General features: G+C 37.1%; 1 protein-coding gene across 5 annotated transcripts in view; it reads right to left on the minus strand.

Moving 5' to 3' along the window:
• Nucleotides 1–11600: 11600 nt before the first annotated feature.
• The window catches only part of NEK7 (NIMA related kinase 7), a 150326-nt gene continuing 139866 nt past the window's right edge, over nucleotides 11601–22060 (minus strand). For 4 of the 5 annotated variants that reach the window (XM_030884080.3, XM_060293940.2, XM_030884079.3 and 1 more), the window contains one exon: nucleotides 13373–14601. In XM_030884080.3, coding sequence (XP_030739940.1) covers nucleotides 14491–14601 — 111 coding nt within the window. In that variant the 3' untranslated portion in view covers nucleotides 13373–14490. Of the gene's footprint in view, nucleotides 12282–13372; nucleotides 14602–22060 lie in introns of those variants that run through there. The other variant, XM_060293901.2, reaches the window with a different exon arrangement.

Genomic DNA, 22060 nt, shown 5'->3' on the forward strand with positions numbered 1-22060 from the left:
GTCTTGACTATTGTAAGTAGTGGTGCAATGAATATTGGGAGGCATGTATCCTTTAGAACTATGTATGGCTCTGAATATATGCCCAGGAGTGGGATTGCTGGATCATATGGTAGCTCTACTTTTAGTTTCTTAAGGAGCCTCCATACTGTTCTCTATAGTGTCTGTAGCAATTTACATTTCCTTCAAGAGTATAGTAGGGTTGCCTTTTCTCTATGACCTGGTTCTTTCCCCATTCTATGTATAATTGTTTGCATCTGCTAACCCCAAACTCAAAATCCATCTCTTCCATGCCTCCCCTCTCCCTGGCAACAACCATTCTGTTCTCTATGTCTGTGAGTTTGTTTCTTTTATGTAGGTAAGTTCTTTTGTGTCAGATTTTTCATTCCACATATACGTCATAACATATGGTATTTCTCCTCTCTGTGACTTGCTTCACTTAGTGTGATAATATCTAGCTCCATTCATGTTGCGGCAAATGGTATTATTTCATCCTTTGTTATGGCTGAGTAGTATTCCATTGTATACATATACCACAAATGCTTTAGCCATTCATGTGTCAGTGAACATTTGGGTTGCTTCCATGTCTCGGCTATGGTTAATAGTGCTGCTGTGCACATAGGGATTCACGTACCTTCTTGAATTAGAAGGTTCTGTGGTTATATCTCCAGGAGTTGGTTTGCTGGAGCATATGACAAGTCAATTTTTAGTTTTTTCTATAAGCTCCATACTGTTTTCCAAAGCGGCTGCACCAATTTACATTCCTATGCACAGTGTAGGAGGGTTCCCTTTTCTCCACACCCTCTCCAGCATTTGGTATTTATAGACATTTTAATGATGACCATTGTGACTTTGTGAGGTGGTGCTCATTGTAGTTTTGATTTGCATTTCTTTAATAATTACTGATGTTGAGAATCTTTTCATGTGCCCGTTTGGCCATTTGTATGTTTTTGAGAAATGTCGTTGTAGTTCTTCTGCCCATTGTTTGATTGGGTCACTTTGGTTTTTGGTTGTTCAGTTGTATGAGATGTTTGTATATTTTGGAAATTAAGGCCTTGTCAGTTGCCTCATTGGCAAATATTTTCTCCCAGTCTGTAGGTTGTCTTTCCTTTTTGTTTATGGTTTCCTTTGCTGTGCCAACACTTTTGAGTTTGATTAGGTCCTATTTGTTGATTTCTGTTTTTATTTCCATTACCCTAGGAGCCAAAACTAGAAAGATATTGCTGCAATTTATGTCAAAGTGTGTTCTGTCTAGCTTTTCCTCTGGGAGTCTTTTAGTATTTAGTTTTCCACTTAGGTTTAATTCATTTTGTGTTTATTTAGGGGTAGGGTCTTAAGAATGTTCTACTTTCATTCTTTAAATGTAGCTGTTCAGTTTTCCCAGCACCACTTATTGAATAGACGGTATTTTCTCCATTGTATATTCTTGCTTCCTTTGTCTTAAATTAATTGACCATATCTGAATGGTTTATTTCTGTGCTTTCTTTCCTGTTTCATTGATCTATATGTTGGGTTTTTTGCCAGTATTCCATACTGTTTTGATTACTGTAGCCTGGTAATATAGTCTGAAGACAGGGAGAGTGATTCCTTCAGCTTCTTTCCTCTTTCCCAAGATTGTTTTGGTCACTCAAAGTCTTTTGTGTTTCCATAGAGATTTAAATTTTTTGTGTTCTAGTTCTGCAAAAAATGCCCTTGGTCTTTTGATAGGGATTTCATTGGATCTGTAGATCGTTCTGAACAGTGTGATAATTTTGACTATATTGATTCTTCCCATCCAAGAACAGGTCTTTCCATCTGTGTGTGTCGGCTTTAATTTCTTTCCTCAAGAGCTTATAGTTTTTGGAGTAAGTGTCTTTTCCCTCCTTAGGTAGGTTGTTTTCTAAAGTATTTTCTTCTCTTTGATGCTATGATAAATGGGATTGTTTCCTGAGTTTCTCCTTTGGATATTTCACTGATAGTGTATAGAAATGCAGCAGATTTCTCTGTAATAATTTTGTATCCTCCAAGTTTACTGAATTCATTGTTGAGTTTTAGCCATTTTCTGTTTGCCTCTTTAGACTTTTCTATGTGTACTAGCATGTCATCTGCAAAAAATGACAGTTTTACTTCTTCTTTTCCAAGTTGGATTCTTTTTTTAATTTTTTTCCTCTGTTGCTCTGACTAGGACTTTGAAATTTATGTTAATATAAGAGTAGTGAGAATGGGCATGTTCACAATCTTGTTGTTCATTATCTTGGAGAAAATTCTTTCAGCTTTTCACTATCAAGTATGATATTAGTGCCGGGTTTGTCATATATGTTCTTTATTACATTCAGGTATGTTTCTTCTGTGCCGACCGTATATAGCGTTTATTTTTTTTATCACAAATGGATGTTGAATTTTATCAAAAGTTTTCTGTGCCTATCTAGAAAGGAGCATATGTTTTTCATGTTTTATTGGTGTATCAGACTGATTGATTTGGGGATATTGAAAAATCCTTGCATCTCTGGGGTAAATCCCACTTGATCATGATGTATAAACCTTTTAATGTATTGTTTGATTCTGTTTGGTAATATTGTGTTGATGATTTTGGCGTCTATGTTCATCTGTGATATGGGCCTGTAGTTATCTTTTCTCTGTGTGATATCTTTGGTGGTTTTTTTCCGGGTGATGGTGGCCTCATAGAATGAGTTCAGAAGTGCTGTTTTCTCTGCAATTTTTTTGGAAGATTTACAGAAATATAGGTGTTAACTCTTCTCTAAATATATGGCAGAAATTCCCTGTGAAGCCATCTGGTCCTGGGTTTTTGTTTGTTGGGACTTTATAAATTACTGATTCAATTTCAGGAATGGTAATTGTTCAGTTCATATATTCCAGTTCTTCCTGGTTCAGTTCTGGGTGATTGTACCTCTGTAAAAATGTGTTCATTTGCTGTAGATTTTCCATTTTATTGGCAAATAGTTTCTCGTTGTAATCTCATAGGGTTGTTTGTATCTCTGTGATGTCAGTTGTAACTTCTTTTTCATTTCTACATTTATTGATTTGGGCTCTCTCCCTTTTCTTGATAATGAGTCTGGCTAAGGTTTTTCAATTTTTTTCATGTTTTCAAAGAACAAGCTTTTAGTTTCACTGATTTTTTTCTGTTTTTTTTTTTTTTGAGGCTCTATTTTGTTTATTTCTGCTCTGATCTTTATGATTTCTTTCCTTCTACTAACTTTTGGTTTTTTTAATTCATCTTCTCTAGTTACATTCAGTGTAAGGTTAGGTTATTTATTTGAGATTTTTGTTCTTTTTAGGTTGTATTGCATAAGACTGCCCTCTTGAACTGCTTTTGCTGTGTCTGATACGTTTTGAGTTGTCATTTGTCTCTATGTTTTTTGTCAGTTGATTTAATTGACATATAGTTGATTTATAATGTTTTATTACTTTCTGTTGTAGAGAAAAGTGATTCAGTTACACGTCTATCTATCTGTCCATCTATCCATTCTTTTTCATTTTCTTTTCCATTATGGTTTGTCACAGGATATTGAATAGAGTTCCCTGTGCTATACAGTAGGACCTTGTTCTTTATCCATTTTATGTATAATAGTTTGCATCTGCTAAACCCAAACTCCCAAGCCATCCCTCTGCTGCTCCCCTTCTCCCTTGGCAAACACTAGTCTCTTCTCTATGTTTGTGTGTCTGTTTCTGTTTCATAGAAGTTCATTTGCATCATATTTTACATTGCACATATAAGTGATATTATATGCTATTTGTTCTTCTCCTTCTGATATAGGCCATTAATTTTCTATTTTCTGTGTGTGATTGTCTTTTTTTAAATTTTTGATTTATATTGGAGCATAGATGATTAACAATTTTGTGTTAGTTTCGGGTGTACAGCAAAGTGATTCAGTTATACATATACATGTGTCTATTCTGGTTCAAATTTTTTTCCCATTTAGGTTATTACAGAATATTGAGCAGAGTTCTCTGTGCTGTATGGTAGCTCCTTATTTGTTATCTATTTTAAATATAGTAGTGTGTACATGTCATTCCCAAACTCACTATCTATCCCTCCCTCTGACCCTTTCCCCTAGTAACCATAAGTTCATTCTCTAAGTCTGTGAGTCTCTTTCTGTTTTGTAAATAAGTTCATTTGTATTATTTTTTGTTAGATTTTGATTTAACTGATATCATATATTTGTCTTTCTCTGTCTGACATACTTCATTTAGTATGACAATCTCTAAGTCCATCCATGATGATGCAAATGGCATTATTTCATTCTTTTTTATGGCTGAGTAATATTCCATAGTATATCTTTATCCATTCATCTGTTGATGGACATTTAGGTTGATTCCATGTCTTGGCTATTGTAAATAGTATTGCTATGAACATTGGAGTGCATGTATCTTTTCGAATTAGAGTTTTGTTCGTATATGTGCCCAGGAGTGGGATGGCAGGATCATATGGTAGTTCTATTTTTAGTTTTTTAAGGAACCTCCACACTGTTCTCCATACTGGTTGTGTCAATTTACATTCCCACAAACAATGCAGGAGTGTTCCTTTTTCTCCACACCCTCCCCAGCATTTATTGTTTTTACATTTTTTGATGATGGCTATTCTGACTGGTGTGAGGTCATATTTCATTGGAGTTTTGATTTGCATTTCTCTAATAATTAGTGACATTGAGCATCTTTTCATGTACCTCTCGGGCATCTGTATGTTTTCTTTGGAGATATGTCTATTGAGGTCTTCTGAGCATTGTTTGATTGGGTTGTTTGGTTTTTGGATATTGAGCTGCATGTGCTATTTGTAAATTTTGGAGACTAATCCCTTGTTGGTCACATCATTTGCAAATATTTTCTATCAATCTGTGCGCCATCTTTTCATTTTGTTTATGGTTTCCTTTGCTGGGCAATAGCTTTGAGTTTAATTAGGTCCCATTTGTTTATTTTTGTTTTTACTTCCATCACTCTAGGAGTTGGCTTGGAAAAGATACTGCTGGGATTTATGTCAAAGTGTGTGTTTGCTGTGACTTACGTCAAAGTGTGTTCTGCCTATGTTTTCCTCTAAGAGTATTACAGTATCCTGTCTTACATTTAATTCTTTAATCCATTTTTGAGTTTATTTTTGCATATGCTGTTAAAGAATGCTTAATTTCATTTTTTTACATGTAGCTGTCCAGTTTTCCCAGCACCATTTGTTGAACAGACTGTCTTTCCTCCACTGTATAGTCTTTCCATCTTTGTCATAGATTAATTGACCATGGATGATTACATTGATTTCTGGGATTTCTATCCTGTTCTATTTATCTATATTTCTGTTTTTGTGCCAGTATCATATTGTTTTGATGACTGTGCTGTGTAGTATAGTCTGAAGTCATGGAGACTGATTCCTCCAACTCTGTTTTTCTTTCTCAAGATTGCTTTGACTATTTGTCTCTATACAAATTTTAAGATTATTTGTTCTAGTTCTGTGAAAAATGCCATTGGTAATTTGAAAGGGATTGCAATGAATCTGAATTGCCTTGGGTGGTATAGTCATTTCAATAATATTGATTCCGCCAATCCAAGAATATTGTATATCTTTCAGTCTGTTTGTGTTGTCTTCGATCTCATTCATCAGCATCTTATACTTTTTGGAGTATGGGTGTTTTGTCTCCTTAGTAAGGTTTATTCCTAAGTATTATTTTCTTTTTGGTGTGATGGTAAATGTGATTGTTTCTTTAATGTCTTTTTCTGATCTTTCATTGTTAGTGTATAGAAATGCAACAGATTTCTCTGTATTAATTTTGTATCCTGTAACTTTACCAAATTCATTGATGAGCTCTAGTAGTTTTCTGGTAGCATCTTTAGGACTTTCTATGTATAGTATCATGTCATCTGCAAACAGTGCCAACTTTACTTCTTTTCCAATTTGGATTCCTTTTATTCTCTGATTGTCATATCTAGGACTTCCAAAACTATATTGAATAAAAGTGTTGAGAGTGGACAGCCTTGTCTTTTTCCTGATCCTAGAGGAAATGCTTTCAGCTTTTCACCATTGAGAATGATGTTAGCTGTAGGTTTGTCGTATATGGCCTTCATTAGGTTGAGAAATGTTCACTTTATGCCCATTTTCTGGAGAAATGTTGAATTTTGTCAAAAGTTTTTTCTGCATGAATTGATCATATGGTTTTTATTCTTCAATTTGTTGATGTGGTGTGTCATACTTATTGATTTGAGAATATTGAAAAATCCTTACATCCCTGGGATACATCCCACTTGATCATGATGTATGATCTATTCTTGTTGTCTGCTAATACTGTGTTGAGGATTTTGGTATCTATGCTCATCAGTGCTATGGGCCTGTAATTTTCTTTTTGTGTGTGCTATATTTGTCTGGCTTTTGGTATCGGGGTGATGATGGCCTCATAGAATGAGTTAGGAAGTGTTCCTTCCTCTGGAATATTTTGGAAGATTTGTAGAAGGATATGTGTTAACTCTTCTCTAAATGTTTGGAAGAAATTCCCTGTGAAGCCATCCACTAGATTTTTGTTTGTTGGGACTTTTTAAATTACGGATTGAATTTCAGGAATGGTAATTGGTCAGTTCATATATTCCAGTTCTTCCTGCTTCAGTTTTGGGAGATTGTGCCTTTATAAAAATTTGTCTGTTTTCTCTAGGTTGTCCATTTTATTGGCAAATATTTGCTTTTAGTAATCTCTTAGGGTCCTTTGTATTTCTGTGATGTCAGTTGTAACTGTTTTTCATTTGGACATTTATTGATTTGGGCCCTCTCCTTTTTTTCCTGATGAGTCTGGCTAAGGATTCTGAATATTATTTATCTTTTCAAAGAACCCAGTTTTAGTTTCATTGATTTTTTTTGTTTTTGTTTATTTAGGCTCTATTTCATTTATTTCTGCTCGGATATTTATGATTTCTTTCCTCCTACTAAATTTGGGTTTTGTTAATTTTTCTCTAGTTAAGTTAGGTGTAAGGTTAGGTTATTTAAGATTTTCTTCTTCTTAGCTTGTATCACTAAAAACTCCCCTCTTAGAACAGCTTTTGCTGCGTCCCATAGGTTTTGGGTGGTTGTGATTTTGTTTTCATTTGTCTCAAGGGTTTTTTAAATAATTGATTTAATTGAAGTATAGTTGATTTACAATATTGTGTTACTTTTGCTGTACAGCAAAGTGATTCAGTTATACATTTATCATCTATCTGTCATCTATCATGTATCTATTCATTCTTTTTCATTTTCTTTTCCATTATGGTTTATCACAGGATATTGAATAGAGTTCCCTGTGCTAGACACTAGGACCTTGTTTTTTATCCATTCTATGTATAATAGTTTGCATCTGCTAATCCCAAACTCAACAAGTTTTCTTGTTTCCGGTGTCCACCCCTGGTGGGTGAAACTGTTCTAGAGCCTGGAGCCTACAGGCTGTTGGATGGGGCCAGATCTTGTTGCTCTTGGCTCAGGCAAAATGTCTGCCTCTCATAAGAGTTTCAAGTAGATGAATACTCCCTTATATGTCTACTACCAGCTTTTATGACCCCAGAGAGAGCCACAGCCGCTCCCCGCCTCCCTAGGAGACCCTCCAAGACCAGCAGGTATGTCTGGTACAGGCTCCTATGAAGTCACTGCTTTTGCCCTTGGTCCCAGTGTATGCGAGTTCTTGTGTGAGCCCTTTAAGAGTGCATCTCTGTTTCCCCTGCCTTGTGAGCTCCTGCGGGCATGCCCCACTGGCCTTCAAAGCCAGATGCTCTGAGGACTCCTCCTCCTGATGCCAGACCCCTAGGCTGTGGGGCTTAGAGCTCTCACTCCTGTGGGAGAACTTCTGCAATATAATTATTCTCCAGTTTGTGGTTGCCCTCCCCACCCCATGTTATGGAATTTGATTGTATCTGACACAGTGCTCCTCTTGCTGTGTCATTGTGGTTCCTTCTTTATGTCTTTGGTTATAGAATCTTTTTTGGTAGGTTCCAGTCTTTTTAATCGATGGTTGTTCAGCAGTTAGGTGTGATTTTGGTGTGCTTGTCCGAAGAGGTGAGCGTAAGGTCCTTCTACTCTGCCATTTACCCAGATTTGTTTAAATGATCACAATTCCCACTGCCAACAACAATCAAAAGAGTGCATTTTCTGCATCTTCTCCAGCATCTGATGTCATCACTTTTCGTGTGTACTGATTTCTTTTGCTATTGACTATTAATTGAATTTATTCTACTGTGAATTGTCTGTTTTATATCTTTTGGTCTTTTTTCTCCTATTTTCTTGTATTTTTACTTACCAATTTTACTAATCAATCTGAGGATATTTACCTATATGTGATTCCTAGTTTATCATTTGTATTTTGATTTTGTTTGTGGTATATGTTACCATATGATATCCACTGCCAATTATTTATGTGGTCAAAAATACAGCTATTATTTCTTTTTAGTTTCCTATCTAGATTACACAGGTCACCTACTCCCATGGTGTTATGCATTCTCCTAATTTATCTTTATTCCTTTCTTTCCCCCTTCCTTCCTTGTTTTAATTTAGATCATTAATTTATCTGGTATTTACTTTTCTGTATAGTGTGAGTTAGAAATCTGTTTGTTTTCATCTAGTGCCCTTAAGAAAACATACATTACCATAAACGTCATTCTCTCTCATATATTAAGGTCCCACAATACTTTATGATTGACCTTTATATTTCATTCCACCACTGTTCATCGATTCCTCTGCCAATACTATACTGCTTTAAGTAAAGTAGCTTTATGGTAGGTTTTAATATGTAATAAGTTCAGTCTTTTTATTTTTAAAAAAGTTTTAGGCTCTTTTTATATATTTATTTTTCCATATGAACTTTGACATCATTTTATCTGGTTGGAAGAAATTATGAGATTTGGATCAACAATCCATTACTAACAAACATTATATAGTACTTGATATTTAACTTTCGCATCCAAAACACGACCTCTTTCTCTATTCTGGGTTTTCTTTGTGTTCTTAAACAAGATTTTATGATTTCTTTCATATAGGTCTTATACGTTTTTCAATTATTTCTAGTTACCTTATAATTCTTAGCTATCATAAACTCTTTTCCTGTTTATATTACCAAGTTCTTGTTGCAAATATAGGGAAAATATACACATGCAAACTCACCATGCATCCCTCCACCCTGCCTCACCCCCCTCATCTTTCGCTTCTTGGACAGCCAAGCTTCTTCCCATCTGAAGCTTCCCAGGCATTCTTCCTCTGCCTTCCAGGATCTTCCCCTTGTCTGTTCTTGGACTGACTCCTTCTCATGCTTTAGGTCTGGACTTAAGTGTCACCTCCGCAGTGTCTCTTTTCCTCCATAGGAAATTTCCTCATCACAACTTGCATTTACATACTTTCATAGACATACTTGGACTTGATTTTAAATCCATGGAAACAGAGACATTTGCTCAAGACTGTATTGTGGATCTGGTATATGGGGATGCCCAGTGAACACTGGTGGAGTTAGTGGTTCAATTCTGTGATCTCGTTCTTTTTTATCACCTCTGCGCTCCTGATCTAATATTTTCAGTTTCTTCACTTGCTACTTCTCTTAACCTCTTAACCATCATTTAATCTTTAAAATTGAGCTACTACTACGCCTGGTTACCATCTACTTCTTCTCCATATGCCACATCTTTTCTGTTTTTACCCCCAACTTGTTTTCCACTCTTCTCCTAGTGAATCGTCCACTTTGAACATCACCATGACTTCCGCATTAAGTCCAGGGTCCCAATCTTAATCCTTATTATCCTAATTTCTTTGTAACTTCTGGCAGCTGATAACTTCATGTTTTTCTTCTGGTTTACCTTATGTTTTTGATTCTTTTACGTCCTTACTTGTCCTTCCTTCCCTGACTGCTGCCGTTTTTGCACAATCCCCTGGAGTACTCAGCTCCACTTCTGACACTGTAAGCACTATACTATTAATTCAAGAAGAATAAACTGTGTGACTACCACGAGGGGAGCACCGTGTTAAGCGTATACCACCACACTGAACAACACAGGAAGCATCTGTCCTCCTGGAGCTTAGGGTCTAGCAGATTACAAATTAACCAAGAGTCACACAAGTGATCATTTGGGGGCAGTGGGGTCAGCACCAAAGGAAAAGTATAGGATGAGTGGCTCCTGGGAAAGTTCATTTGATGTCAGCCATGGAAGAGTAGGAGGATTCTTGTGGCCAAAGGGGAAGAGCTATTTAAGCTGTACTAGCCCTAAGGTGAGAAAGAACTTGGGGCTCTTGGAAAATCAGTCCTGTGGGCCTAGAATGGAGAGAATTAGGCAAAAGTAGATGAAGACTGGGGTCAGAAAAGATGCATATGGTGTAACAACAGCTCCGTTTAGCAAGCACTCGCTTGGTGCCAGGCATTGCACTTAGCCCTTTATAAAATGTATTGCAATTTAATTCTCTTGTAGTGTTTACGAATTTACATCGCTACTTTATACTTGAGAAAGTGAGGATTAGAGAAATAACGTATGAACAGGATTATGCTTCTGGGAGTGAAAAAAATTATTTTCTATGCATTGTAATATTCGCAATGAAAATAATTTACTCAAAACCCCTGGTTACAAATATTAACTTTCAGGTTCTCTTTTACTCTACTTTTCTCTCTTAAGGATTAAAATTAGAGACCCAAGTGAGCAATGAAATGGGTGTGTAAGAAGACCAGAAAGAAACTCCCTCAGAGAAACCCCTCAATTAAAATAAACTTCACAAACATCCCCATATTTCTCTGAAAAACAATCTGAGGAGCCTGTTTTAATTCTTCATTAATTGCATCTGGAACCCACGTTATTAAAAATAGATAATGTAACAGCTCCACAGATATTTTCTGGTAAGGTTTTGTGGCAGCAATCTTTGTCAGTATGTCAACATTTTGATTTTAAAGTTCGGTAGTGCAGTAGTTTGGTGGTAAAGATAGCTGCACCAACTAATAATCCATGTAAACATAGATGCCTGGTACTGACTTTTCTAATTAACAAACATACTTTTGAAATAAAATTTCAAATAGTCCAACAGTATCTTGAACCTAAAATTTCCTATTACTTACAATCACACATGCACACACACAGTGAGGCTGCAGGTTCCTTACTATCTGTCCTAGGTTATAAAATGAGCTATACTTCACCACAAGCTACTGGGAATGTGATCCTGATGTGTAAGGTATACCCCTCGCTCTACTACCAGCCTGGCAGATTTTACCCCATTAGGATCTTTCGGCCTCCAAGTCTCCAGGCATGGTAGCGATTGTCACTTCCTATGTGAAAAGAACATTCCAACTATCTGTAATATTATTAGGGGTATACTACAGTGATAGGAATAGAATCTGTTGCCTGAGTTTTAGACACCTTTTATAATTTTAAGAAACTTTTCTTACTCAAAGACACTAAATGATGTACCAAAGAGAGCAGGGACAGGTGAAGATGTGCCTTCATTTAATGCATATTTAAAAGCCTACTGCTTAGGGTCTGTCAGCCCTCCACTATCACCACCCCCAACTGTTTTAATTCTCAGCCTTCTCCAAAATGATAGAGTTATGGAAATGAATAAGAACTGCTTCTGTAGATTAAAAGTGTTAAGTGAAATAAACAATGGTAGACTTTAGAGGAAAAAAATCATAGATACATAAAAATTTTTACTGTACTTAATTTTTAATTTATATTAGGATATTATACAATTTTCAAAGCTAACAACAGAGTCTTTTTAGTATGTGTATTGGTAGCATAACAAAATAAAAGTACTTCACAAAAGAAGTCCATATTACAGTACTACTGAAATAGGAGGCATATGATAATTATGCATTCGTGGGTTATAAACATAATACATTCATTTTAAAGAAAAAACATTTAATATGAATAACATTTTGGTTAAAATAAATATGCAAATGTTAACAGTAACACCAGAAGTGTATATTGATACAAGAATGGTGTTGTGTAATAGACACTATGTAGAATGGTAAGCGGTCATGAAGTGGCTGTCCTGTCTTACTAAATTCACAATCATTGCACATTGCTGAACGCTTTATTTATACAGGGATACGCTTCATCCACCATTCCTAAACCTCAGCACATGAAACAAAGTCACCCCATGTTGTGTCCTGGGGAACTGGTACCAAAGTCTAAAATAAGGGTTAGAATCAGATGTACCTTTCATTTTACTGTTCCTCATATCAACTCAAATGTTTTACTTAATCAATACAAAATTTACTTATAAACAAATACAAAGAGAACATTTTATAGGTGATTATAAAAATTAATCATCTTCATAATTCTTTGAAATGATCCCGTTCAAAATTAAAATTTGTTATGTGCAGTGGTTTCTGCAAGAAAAATATGAACACTTAGATAAGGATACAATGTCCAAAACAAAAAGTTTCCATATGTAGAAAACAATAATGGACTTCCCTGATCAATAAGTTCTTCCCAACTATCTCCTTCCAGCAGATAGATTCACTTAAAAGTTTAAATCTCTGCTTAAAAGTCCTGTGAGGCGTTAAGCTGATGATTTTTAGATCCATGTATCTTTAAAGATCGCAAGAAAAAGGAGTGTATCTGTTCCAACTAGAGAACGTTTCACCTCCATGAATCATATTACATTAAAATGAACATGACACTAACGGTCAACAGAAACAATTCCCTTCGTCACTCTGGAGAGGAGGGTGCGGGCGTCCAATGTGGTCAAAGTCACCAGAATCTGGGAGAAACAGCATGCCCGGCCCTCACATACAGAATGACCACCTCTCCTGTGTCTGTCCCGGGATAAAATTACCCTCCATTCAGAAATGATTAAGATACTGTAGCTGACTAAATTTAGAAAAAAAAGTTTACACTTTTGTCCTTTGTACATTTTTAAAGTTTACAAATGACTTGGACGTATTCAAATGATTGATTGTAAGAAAAAATACTTCTGTGGAAAAAATAAAACTAGCAGTCATATGGGCTAAAGGTAGGTGTTCTCTGAGCATGAGGGTTTCCTGTTGGCAGGATTATTGTCCCAAGGTTACATGGTGGCATGGGCGTCCTTAGGCAGTGACTGCCACGCAGGCTTTTGGCTTCACAACTCTGGGAGGAGCTGGTCACCACTAACATGAAGGCATTCAGGGAAAACATCTCCATGACAGCATTTACTAAACTCTGCCCATTTCCTTAAACTAAACAAAGTGTTACCACCTCTGTTATCTTTATGCATGAATACAGTAATTTGCCTAAAAGCTTCTCAATAGAAACGTTTAGCTCATAAAAATTCTGTTTGTGGTAGTGGCCAGTTTTCATTTCTTTAAACATATTCTAAAGTTACAACCTTGTCGGATAAATTGAAACAGTATCAACATTCACAGCTACAGTACAATGCACATCCCTCTTCCTAACAAGACACGGCACCGTGCATACACAGTGGCCCAAATTTTCAAAATTGAAAAAAAAAATGTTTTCAATCCAGGAAAAGTGTTGGTATATCAAATATTTATTTTAAGGTTATTATGTTGTCAGAAAATCTGAAACATTAGTGGATAAAATGCATGTACAATATAAATAGGAAAGTAACTTGAATAAAAAAATTTCTGAAGGGGATCAATCAGAACTTCAATAAAATCTATGAATAAAAACATATGCTTACACTATAGTGTACAATCATGAGTAGAGCATTTAAATTTATAAAGAAATTGAAAATAGTACTGCAGGATTATTCGAAGAATATTTTTCAAATGTACAAAGAACAGTAAAAACACATAGAAAAGCCTTGGGCAATGTGCAACTTGGAAAATTACTGCCACGCCAGCCAAACAAATCCTTAACCACTTTTTAAATGGATTCATTTATACCATTTTAATGCAAGGAGAATTTCAAAGATATTAAAATAAAACAAAATAAAGCAGAAAACTCTTCAGTGTCTGACTCACATTTTATCCCCAAATCTTTTCACATTTAATAGTTGCATTTTGAATGTATAAGCTATTTTAAATCTATAAGAGTTTTAAAGGCTTCTCAAATAGTTCATATGTCTACATTTATCTTTTAAGAATCCTATTTGAAAGCTACAATGCTAAGAACTAAAACACATGCTTCAAACTTTTAAAAATAAAATAAGCACAAAAGTTCACAATTGGGTTCATCTCAAATGTCCATAAATGACTGGAGAGCAGCACACAAGGCACATGTTCAGATCCCTTCCTCAGGCTGCACGTCTGTCCCAATGGGGCCAAGCCGAGCCGCCAACATTTGGCACTGAGAGTCTATCTGAACATGACTTATCAGCACAAAACTCAAAATAATTCTAAAAATCTTTAGCCATTAAAAACCATCATGTTCCATTTGCTCTCCTACCACGCAATCTGATTATTCCAAAGTCACTGGGGTTTTGCAAGAAGGTGACTTAAATTGGTACAAAATGAAGCTTAGATGAAAACTGGTTAAGGATTCAAAGCACACTAGCTCTGAAATATTAGTCTTAACACCCAAGAACAGGGAGGTATGATTTGCACAGAAATACTTGAACTTGGGTTGCTTACATCCTCCACGCCGTCCATGCGCTCAGCTGCTGGCCATGCAGGCATGCATCCTCTTGGCCACGTCGTACACATACGTGATGTCTGGTCGCTTTTCTGGGTCTGGGTTGATGCACATGTTCACCAACTGCCGCAGCTGCAAAGACAGAAAAGACAACCTGCTTCAGGAAACCATTCTGGTCAGACAGTAACAAGGAACACACTTTGAACAGCTATAGACTTACAGGGTAAGTGTTCTGCTAAATGTTTATTTGGCTGGAAATATATGTGACCGCTGTCAATGACTTTACAATTAGTGGAAGGATCTAAGAAGCATATTCATTGGTGAGTGTTAATGTCAAACATGGAGCATTCTCCATAATCAGAGGCTTTACAATGATCTTATGATCTTTCAAAGAAGTTTAATCAGAAGACAGAAGTCATGAAAGACAGTAAGTTTTAAACTCTAAGTCTCCAAATTAACTGAAGATCTCTACACATTTATTTGAGCTAAAGTTTACTACAATAGCCTTGATTGTAAGTTTAAATTTTAATAGCTTACTACATATCTAAATTTATACAAGGAAATTAGGATAAATGGCTATCACATACATTTATCATAAACCAATTTATATATTTGCATATATATATAAAGTTTTTATTAGTTTTAAAGTAAAAGCACTCCTCCAAACTAAGAATAATAAAGGCAAACTAAGTAACAAATAGTATTCTAATTCTCAACTGTATGAAGTAGTATTTATATCCTCATTTTATAGATGAGAGGACTGAGGTTTACTTATTGGGTTGGCCAAAAGGTTCATTTGGTTTTTTGCGTCAGATGGCTCTAGTAGCACTTAGTTGTCTTTAACTTTATTCAAAACAATTTTGTTAGATTGTATGTGACACCTGTCATATTAGCGTGCATTTAAAAAAAGACTTATCAAAGTTGGTAAATTTTTGTGTAGCCATTTTAATATTGAAGATGGAAGGAAAAAAGCAGCATTTTCAGCATATCTGTGACTGACTGAACGTGTCAAAAGTGGTCTGCGAGGTCTGGTGCTGGAGATTTCTTGCTGGACGATGCTCCATGGTCGGGTAGGCCAGTTGAAGTTGATAGCGATCAAATCAAGACACTAATTGAGAACAATCAACGTTATACCATGAGGGAGGATAGCTGACATACTCAAAATATCCAAATCAAGCACTGAAAATCATTTGCACCAGCTTGGCTATGTGAATTGCTTTGATGTTTGGGTTCCACATAGGTTAAGTGAAAAAAACCTTCTTGACAGTATTTCCACATGCAATTCTCTACTTAAACGTAATGAAAACATACCATTTTTAAAACAAATTGTGACGGGCAATGAAAAGTGGATACTATACAACAATGTGGAATAGAAGAGATCATGGGGCAAGTGAAATGAAGCACCACCAACCACACCAGAGGCCAGTGTTTATCCAAAGAAGGTGATGTTGTGTATATGGTGGGATTGGAAGGGAGTCCTCTATTATGAGCTCCTTCTGGAAAATCAAATGATTAATTCCAACAAGTACTGCTTCCAGTTAGACCAGCTGAAAGCAGCACTCGACAGAAAGTGTCTGGAATTAGTCAAGAGAAAACACATAATCTTCCATCAGGATGACGCAAGACCGCATGTTTCTTTGATGACCAGGCGAAAACCGTTACAGCTTGGCTGGGAAGTTCTGATTCATCCACCATATTCACCAGACGTTGCACCTTCGGATTTCCATTTATTTCTGTCTTTACAAAATTCTCTTAATGGAAAAAAATTTCAATTCCCCAGAAGACTGTAAAAGGCACCTGGAACAGTTCTTTACTCAAAAAGATAAAAAGTTTTGGGAAGATGGAATTATGAAGTTGCCTGAAAAATGGCAGAAGGTAGTGGAACAAAAGGGTGAATACGTTGTTCAATAAAGTTGTTGGTGAAAATGAAAACTGTGTCTTTTACTTTTACTTAAAAACTGAAGGCACTTTTTGGAGAACCCAATACATCACAGAAAACACATTTTGACAAATTAAGAAAATATCCTTCCATCTGATCCTACAGCCAATGAGTGAAGGATATAGAATTATTCTTAATTCTATTGCCATAGTTTATGAAAACACGCGTCTTTGTAATCTGGTCTTTCCCAGATGACAAGCCAAATCAAGAGGAAGAACCAGATTCTTTAGTATTTAAGTATGTCTTTGAAATTATTCAGATATTCTGAACACTTGCATTAACTCTTTCTCGCCAGTATAACAGCACATAAATTATCAAATCACTGTAATTTCTTCACAGTCCTCAACATCCACCACGAAGACTTTTTTTTCATCTGGAGGAAACAGAAGCTGGTGATAAAATCTGTGGGCTGAGTCTGTTAACAGTGCCACGAGGAAGTGAGAAAAGTCAGCTGGAAAGAAGGTGTGTGGAAGGAGGCCCCCAGGGGAGGGGAGAGGAGGGGAGGAGATGGACGGGGCTGTGGCAGCCGGGCTCGCTCAAGGCACTTGCAGCCCTGTGCCCTGAAGTAAGGCACTGTCTCCCAAGGTTTATTTCTTCATCTATTCAAAAAGGAGGCTGGAGTAGATAACCTATAAGGATTCTTCTAGCTCTAGCCCCTAGGTTGTATGATTCTACCAGAATGAAGTTTAATGATACGACTTCACATCTAGAAGTTCAACAACGCTGACAGTTAATGGTAGTCCCACTGAGAGGGTCTGAGGATTTCAATTTCTATTCTTTGCAGTGGTGCAGAGGATAGTATTCAACATTCTAAGGGGTATGGCTGTACACAAGGCATCTTACTATGGTGATCTAAGAGATTTAAATCAGAAAGAGGCTGGCATTTTACCCATTAAAATAATAACAAATACACCCAGTTATACACAATATAGAAAACAGCAGGAAAACTATAACGATACTTATATTTAAAAAGACAATGTTTTCTAACACGTCACCTCATTGTCAGAAATTTTGTTTAGAGATGAAAATGATAAAAGAAGCAGAAAGGACACCTGTGGTACCAAAATTAATTCTATTTAACCAAGATACAAGCAGATGCAATAGCCATTTTTTGACTGAATGAAACTGCTGCACCCTTCAGGCTAGTCAAGAAACCTCACTTTTCCTGCACAGTAATTCAGAATAGGGTGAACTTTCCAACCTACTGTGGCAAATGCTTGGCCCTCACATGCTCCCGCCATGAGGACTGCAGCTGAAGGAGACAGGATCTCTGGCTCCCCGGGTGGAAGACGAGAGCCAGAAGTAATCGAAAGGGAAGGGACCAAGAGTGAGGGAAATGGAGAGGTGGATGAGCATCGTAAGGACAGGCTTCACAGGGACACCAGGCGAAGCAGAAACCCCTCAGCAGATGGAGCCGGAACAACCCACCATGTGCTTTTTCCTCCCCATTTATGTGGCTCAATCTCCTTCAGATACGTGGTTTATTTTCTCATAAAGACTTTTCTGGGGGGTGGAGACGAGATGGCACAGTAGAAGGATGTAAGCTCACCTCGTCTTATGAAAACACCAAAATCACAACTGCTGAACAACCATTGACGATAAAGTTCTGGAACCTACCAAAAAAGATATCCTACATCCAAACACAAGGAAGACGCTACAACAAGGCAGAAGGAGGGGCGCAATCGCAATAAAATCAAATCCCATACCCGCTAGGTGGGCAAGACACAAACTGGAAATAATTATATCACAGAGGTTTTCCCAGAGGAGTGAAAGTTCTGAGCCCCACATCAGGCTCCCCAGCCTGGGTGTCTGGCAACGGGAGGAGGAACCCCCAGAGCATCTGGCTTTGAAGGCTAGTGGGGTTTGGTTGCAGGAATTCCACAGGACTGGGGAAACAAACTCCACACTTGGAAGGCACACAGAAGGTCTCGTGAGCACCAGAACCCGGGGAAAAAGCAGTGACCTCATATGAGTCTGGGCCAGACCCACCTGCCGGTATTGGAGGGTCTCCTGTGAAGGTGGGGGGTGGCTTTGGCTCACTGTGGGGAAAAAGACACTGACAGCGGCAGTTCTGCCAAGTACTCATTGGCATGAGCACTCCTGAAGGCCACCATTTTCTCACCAAGACCTGGCTCCACCCAATAGCCTACAGGCTCCAGTGCTGGGATGCTTCAGGCCAAACGACCAACAGGGAGGGACCACAGCGCCACCCATCAGCAGAAAAGTCTTCCGGAGGCCACAGCTGCCTGCTAAACACACCCCTTGACATGGCCCTGCCCACCAGAGGGTAAAGACCAGGCTCCACCCACCAGCAGGCAGGAAACAGTCTCTCCCACAGGAAGCCTGCACAATCCTCTTAGATAGCCTCATCCACTAGGGGGGCAGACGGCAGAAACAAGAAGAACTATAACGCTGCAGCCTGCAGAATGGAAACTGCAATCACAGAAAGTAAGACAAAATGAGAAGGCAGTAGACTATATCCCAGAAAAAGGAACAAGATAGAACCCCGGAAGACAAACTCAGTGGAGATAGGAAATCAACCCAAAAAAGAATTCAGAGCAATGAGAGTAAAGATGATTCGAGATCTTGGAAAAGAATGGAGGCACAGATTGAGAAGATACAAGATATGTTTAACAAAGACCTAGAAGAACTAAAGAAAAACAAACAGAGATGAACAATAACTGAAATGAAAAATATGCTAGAAGGAAACAACAGCAGAGTAACTGAGGGAGAAGAACAGATAAGTAACCTGAAAAACAGAATGGTGGAAATCACTGCTGCAGAACAGAATAAGGAAAAAAGAAGGAAAAGAAATGAAGACACTCTAAGAGACCTCTGGCACAACATTAAATGCACCAAAATTCGCATTATAGGGGTCTCAGAAGGAGAAGAGAGAGAGAGAAAGGACCTGAGAAAATATCTGAAGAGCTTCTAGCTGAAAACTTCCCTAACATGGTAAAGGAAACAGTCACCCAAGTCCAGGAAGTGCAGAGTCCCAGGCAGGATGAACCCAAGGAGGAACATGCCAGGACACGCAGTAATCAAATTGACAAAAATTAAAGACAAAGAAAAAAATATTAAAAGTAAGAAGGGAAAAGCAAAAAATAACATACAAGAGAACTCCCATAAGGTTATCAGCTGATTTTTCAACAGAAACTCTGCAGGCCAGAAGGGAGTGGCAATGGTATATTTAAATTGATGAAAGGGAAGAACCTACAAAGAAGAATACTCTACTACCCAGCAAGGCTCTCATTCAGATTTGACAAAGAAGTCAAAAGCTTTTAGACAAGCAAAAGCTAAGAGAATCCAATACCACCAGACCAGCTTTGCAACAAATGCTAAAGGAACTTCTCTAGGCGGAAAAGAAAAGGTCACAACTAGAAACAAGAATATTATGAATGGAAAAGCTCACCAGTAAAGGCAAACATACAGTAAAGGTAGGAAATCATCCACAAAGAAATACATCAAAACCAGCAATTATGAGGAGGTACACATGCAGGATACTGGAAATGCATTTGAAATTAAAAGACAAGCAACTTAAAATAATCTGTTTCTATAAAGACTGCTATATCAAAACTTCATAGTAACCACAAAACAAAAATCTATAATAGATACACACACAAAAACAAAAAGGAATCCAAACACAACACTAAAGTTAGTCATCAAATTACAAAAGAAGAGAACAAAAGAGGAAGGGAAGAAAAAAGACCTACAAAACCAAACCCAAAACAATTAACAAAATGGCAATAAGGACATACATGTCAATAATTACCCTGAAAATAAACAGATTAAACACTCCAACCAAAAGACACAGACTGGCTGAATGGATACAAAAACAAGACCCTTCTATATGCTGTCTACAAGAGACCCACGTCAGACCTAGGGACACATACAGACTGAAAAGTGAGGGGATGGAGAAAGGTATTCTATGCAAATGGAAATCAAAAGAAAGCTGGAGTAGCAGTACTCATATCAGACAAAACAAACTTTAAAATAAAGACTGTTACAAGAGAAAGAAGGACACTACATAGTGATCAGGGGATCAATCCAAGAAGAAGACAGAACAATTGTAAATATATATGCACCCAACATCGGAGCACCTCAATATATAAGGCAAATACTAACACCCATAAAAGGAGAAATAGTAACACAATAATAGTGGGGGAATTTAATACTCCATCTTCATCAATGGACACATCTTCCAGACAGAAAATTACTAAGGAAACACGGGCCTTAAATGACACATTAGACCAGATGTAGTTACTTGATATTTATAGAGCATTCCATCCAAAAGCAGCAGAATACACATTCTTTTCAAGTGTGCATGGAACATTCTCCAGGATAGATCACATACTGGGCCACAAAATGAGCCTCAGTAAATTTAAGAAAACAAATCATATCACACATCTTTTCAGAACACAATGCTATGAGATTAGAAATCAAATACAAGAAAAAAACTGTAAAAAACATAAACACGTGGAGGCTAAACATTATGCTACTAAACAACCACTGAAGAAATCAAAGAGGAAATCCAAAAATACCTAGAGACAAATGAAAACGAAAGCATGACAAATGAAAATGAAAGCATGAGGTAAAAGCAGTTCTAAGAGGGAAGTTTATAGCAATACAAGCTTACCTCAGGAAACAAGAAAAATCTCAAATAAACCACCTAAACTTACACCTAAAGCAACTAGAGAAAGAACAAACAAGACCCAAAGTTAGTAGGACAGAAATCATAAAAATCAGAGCAGAAATAAATGAAATAGAAACAAAACAATAGCGAAGATCAATGAAACTAAAAAGCTGGTTCTTTGAAAAGATAAACAAAATTGATAAACCTTTAGCCAGATTCATCAAGAAAAAAAGGGAGAGGGCTCAAATCAATAAAATTAGAAATGAAAAGGAAGTTACAACAGACACCACAGAAATAAAAAGGACTCTAAGACAACTAAAAGCAACTTTATGCCAATAAAATGTACAACCTAGAAGAAATGGACAAATTCTTAGCAAGGAATAATCTCCCAAGACTGAACCAGGAAGAAATTGAAAATATAAACAGACCAATCACAAGTACTGAAATTGAAACTGTGATTTAAAAACTCCCAATAAGCAAAAGTCCAGGACCAGATGGCTTCACAACTGAACAACCGAATTCTATCTAACACTTAGAGAAGAGTTACTACCTATCCTTCTGACACTATTCAAAAAATCTGCAGAGGAAGAAATACTTCCGAACTCTATGAGGCCATCATCATCCTGATACCAAAGTCAGACAAAGATATCACACAATAAGAAAATTCCAGGCCAGTATCACTGATGACCACAGATGCAAAAATCCTCAACAAAATACTAGCAAACCAATTCCAACAATACATTAAAAGGATCATACACCATGATCAGTGGGGGTATCCCAGGGATGCAAGGAACTTTCAAGGTCTGCATATCAATCCATGTGAATCAATCCATGTGAATCCATGATCAACCAACTGAAGAAGGAAAACCCTATGATCCTCTCAATAGAGGCAGGAAAAGCTTTTGGTAAAAATCAACATCCATTTATGATAAAAACTGTCCAGAAAATGGACATAAAGGGAACATCCCTCAACATAATGAAGGTCGTATTTGGCAAAACCACAGCTAATATCATACTCA

The sequence above is a fragment of the Globicephala melas genome, chromosome 1 (genome assembly GCF_963455315.2).
Source record: "Globicephala melas chromosome 1, mGloMel1.2, whole genome shotgun sequence".
NCBI classification, from domain to species: domain Eukaryota; kingdom Metazoa; phylum Chordata; class Mammalia; order Artiodactyla; family Delphinidae; genus Globicephala; species Globicephala melas.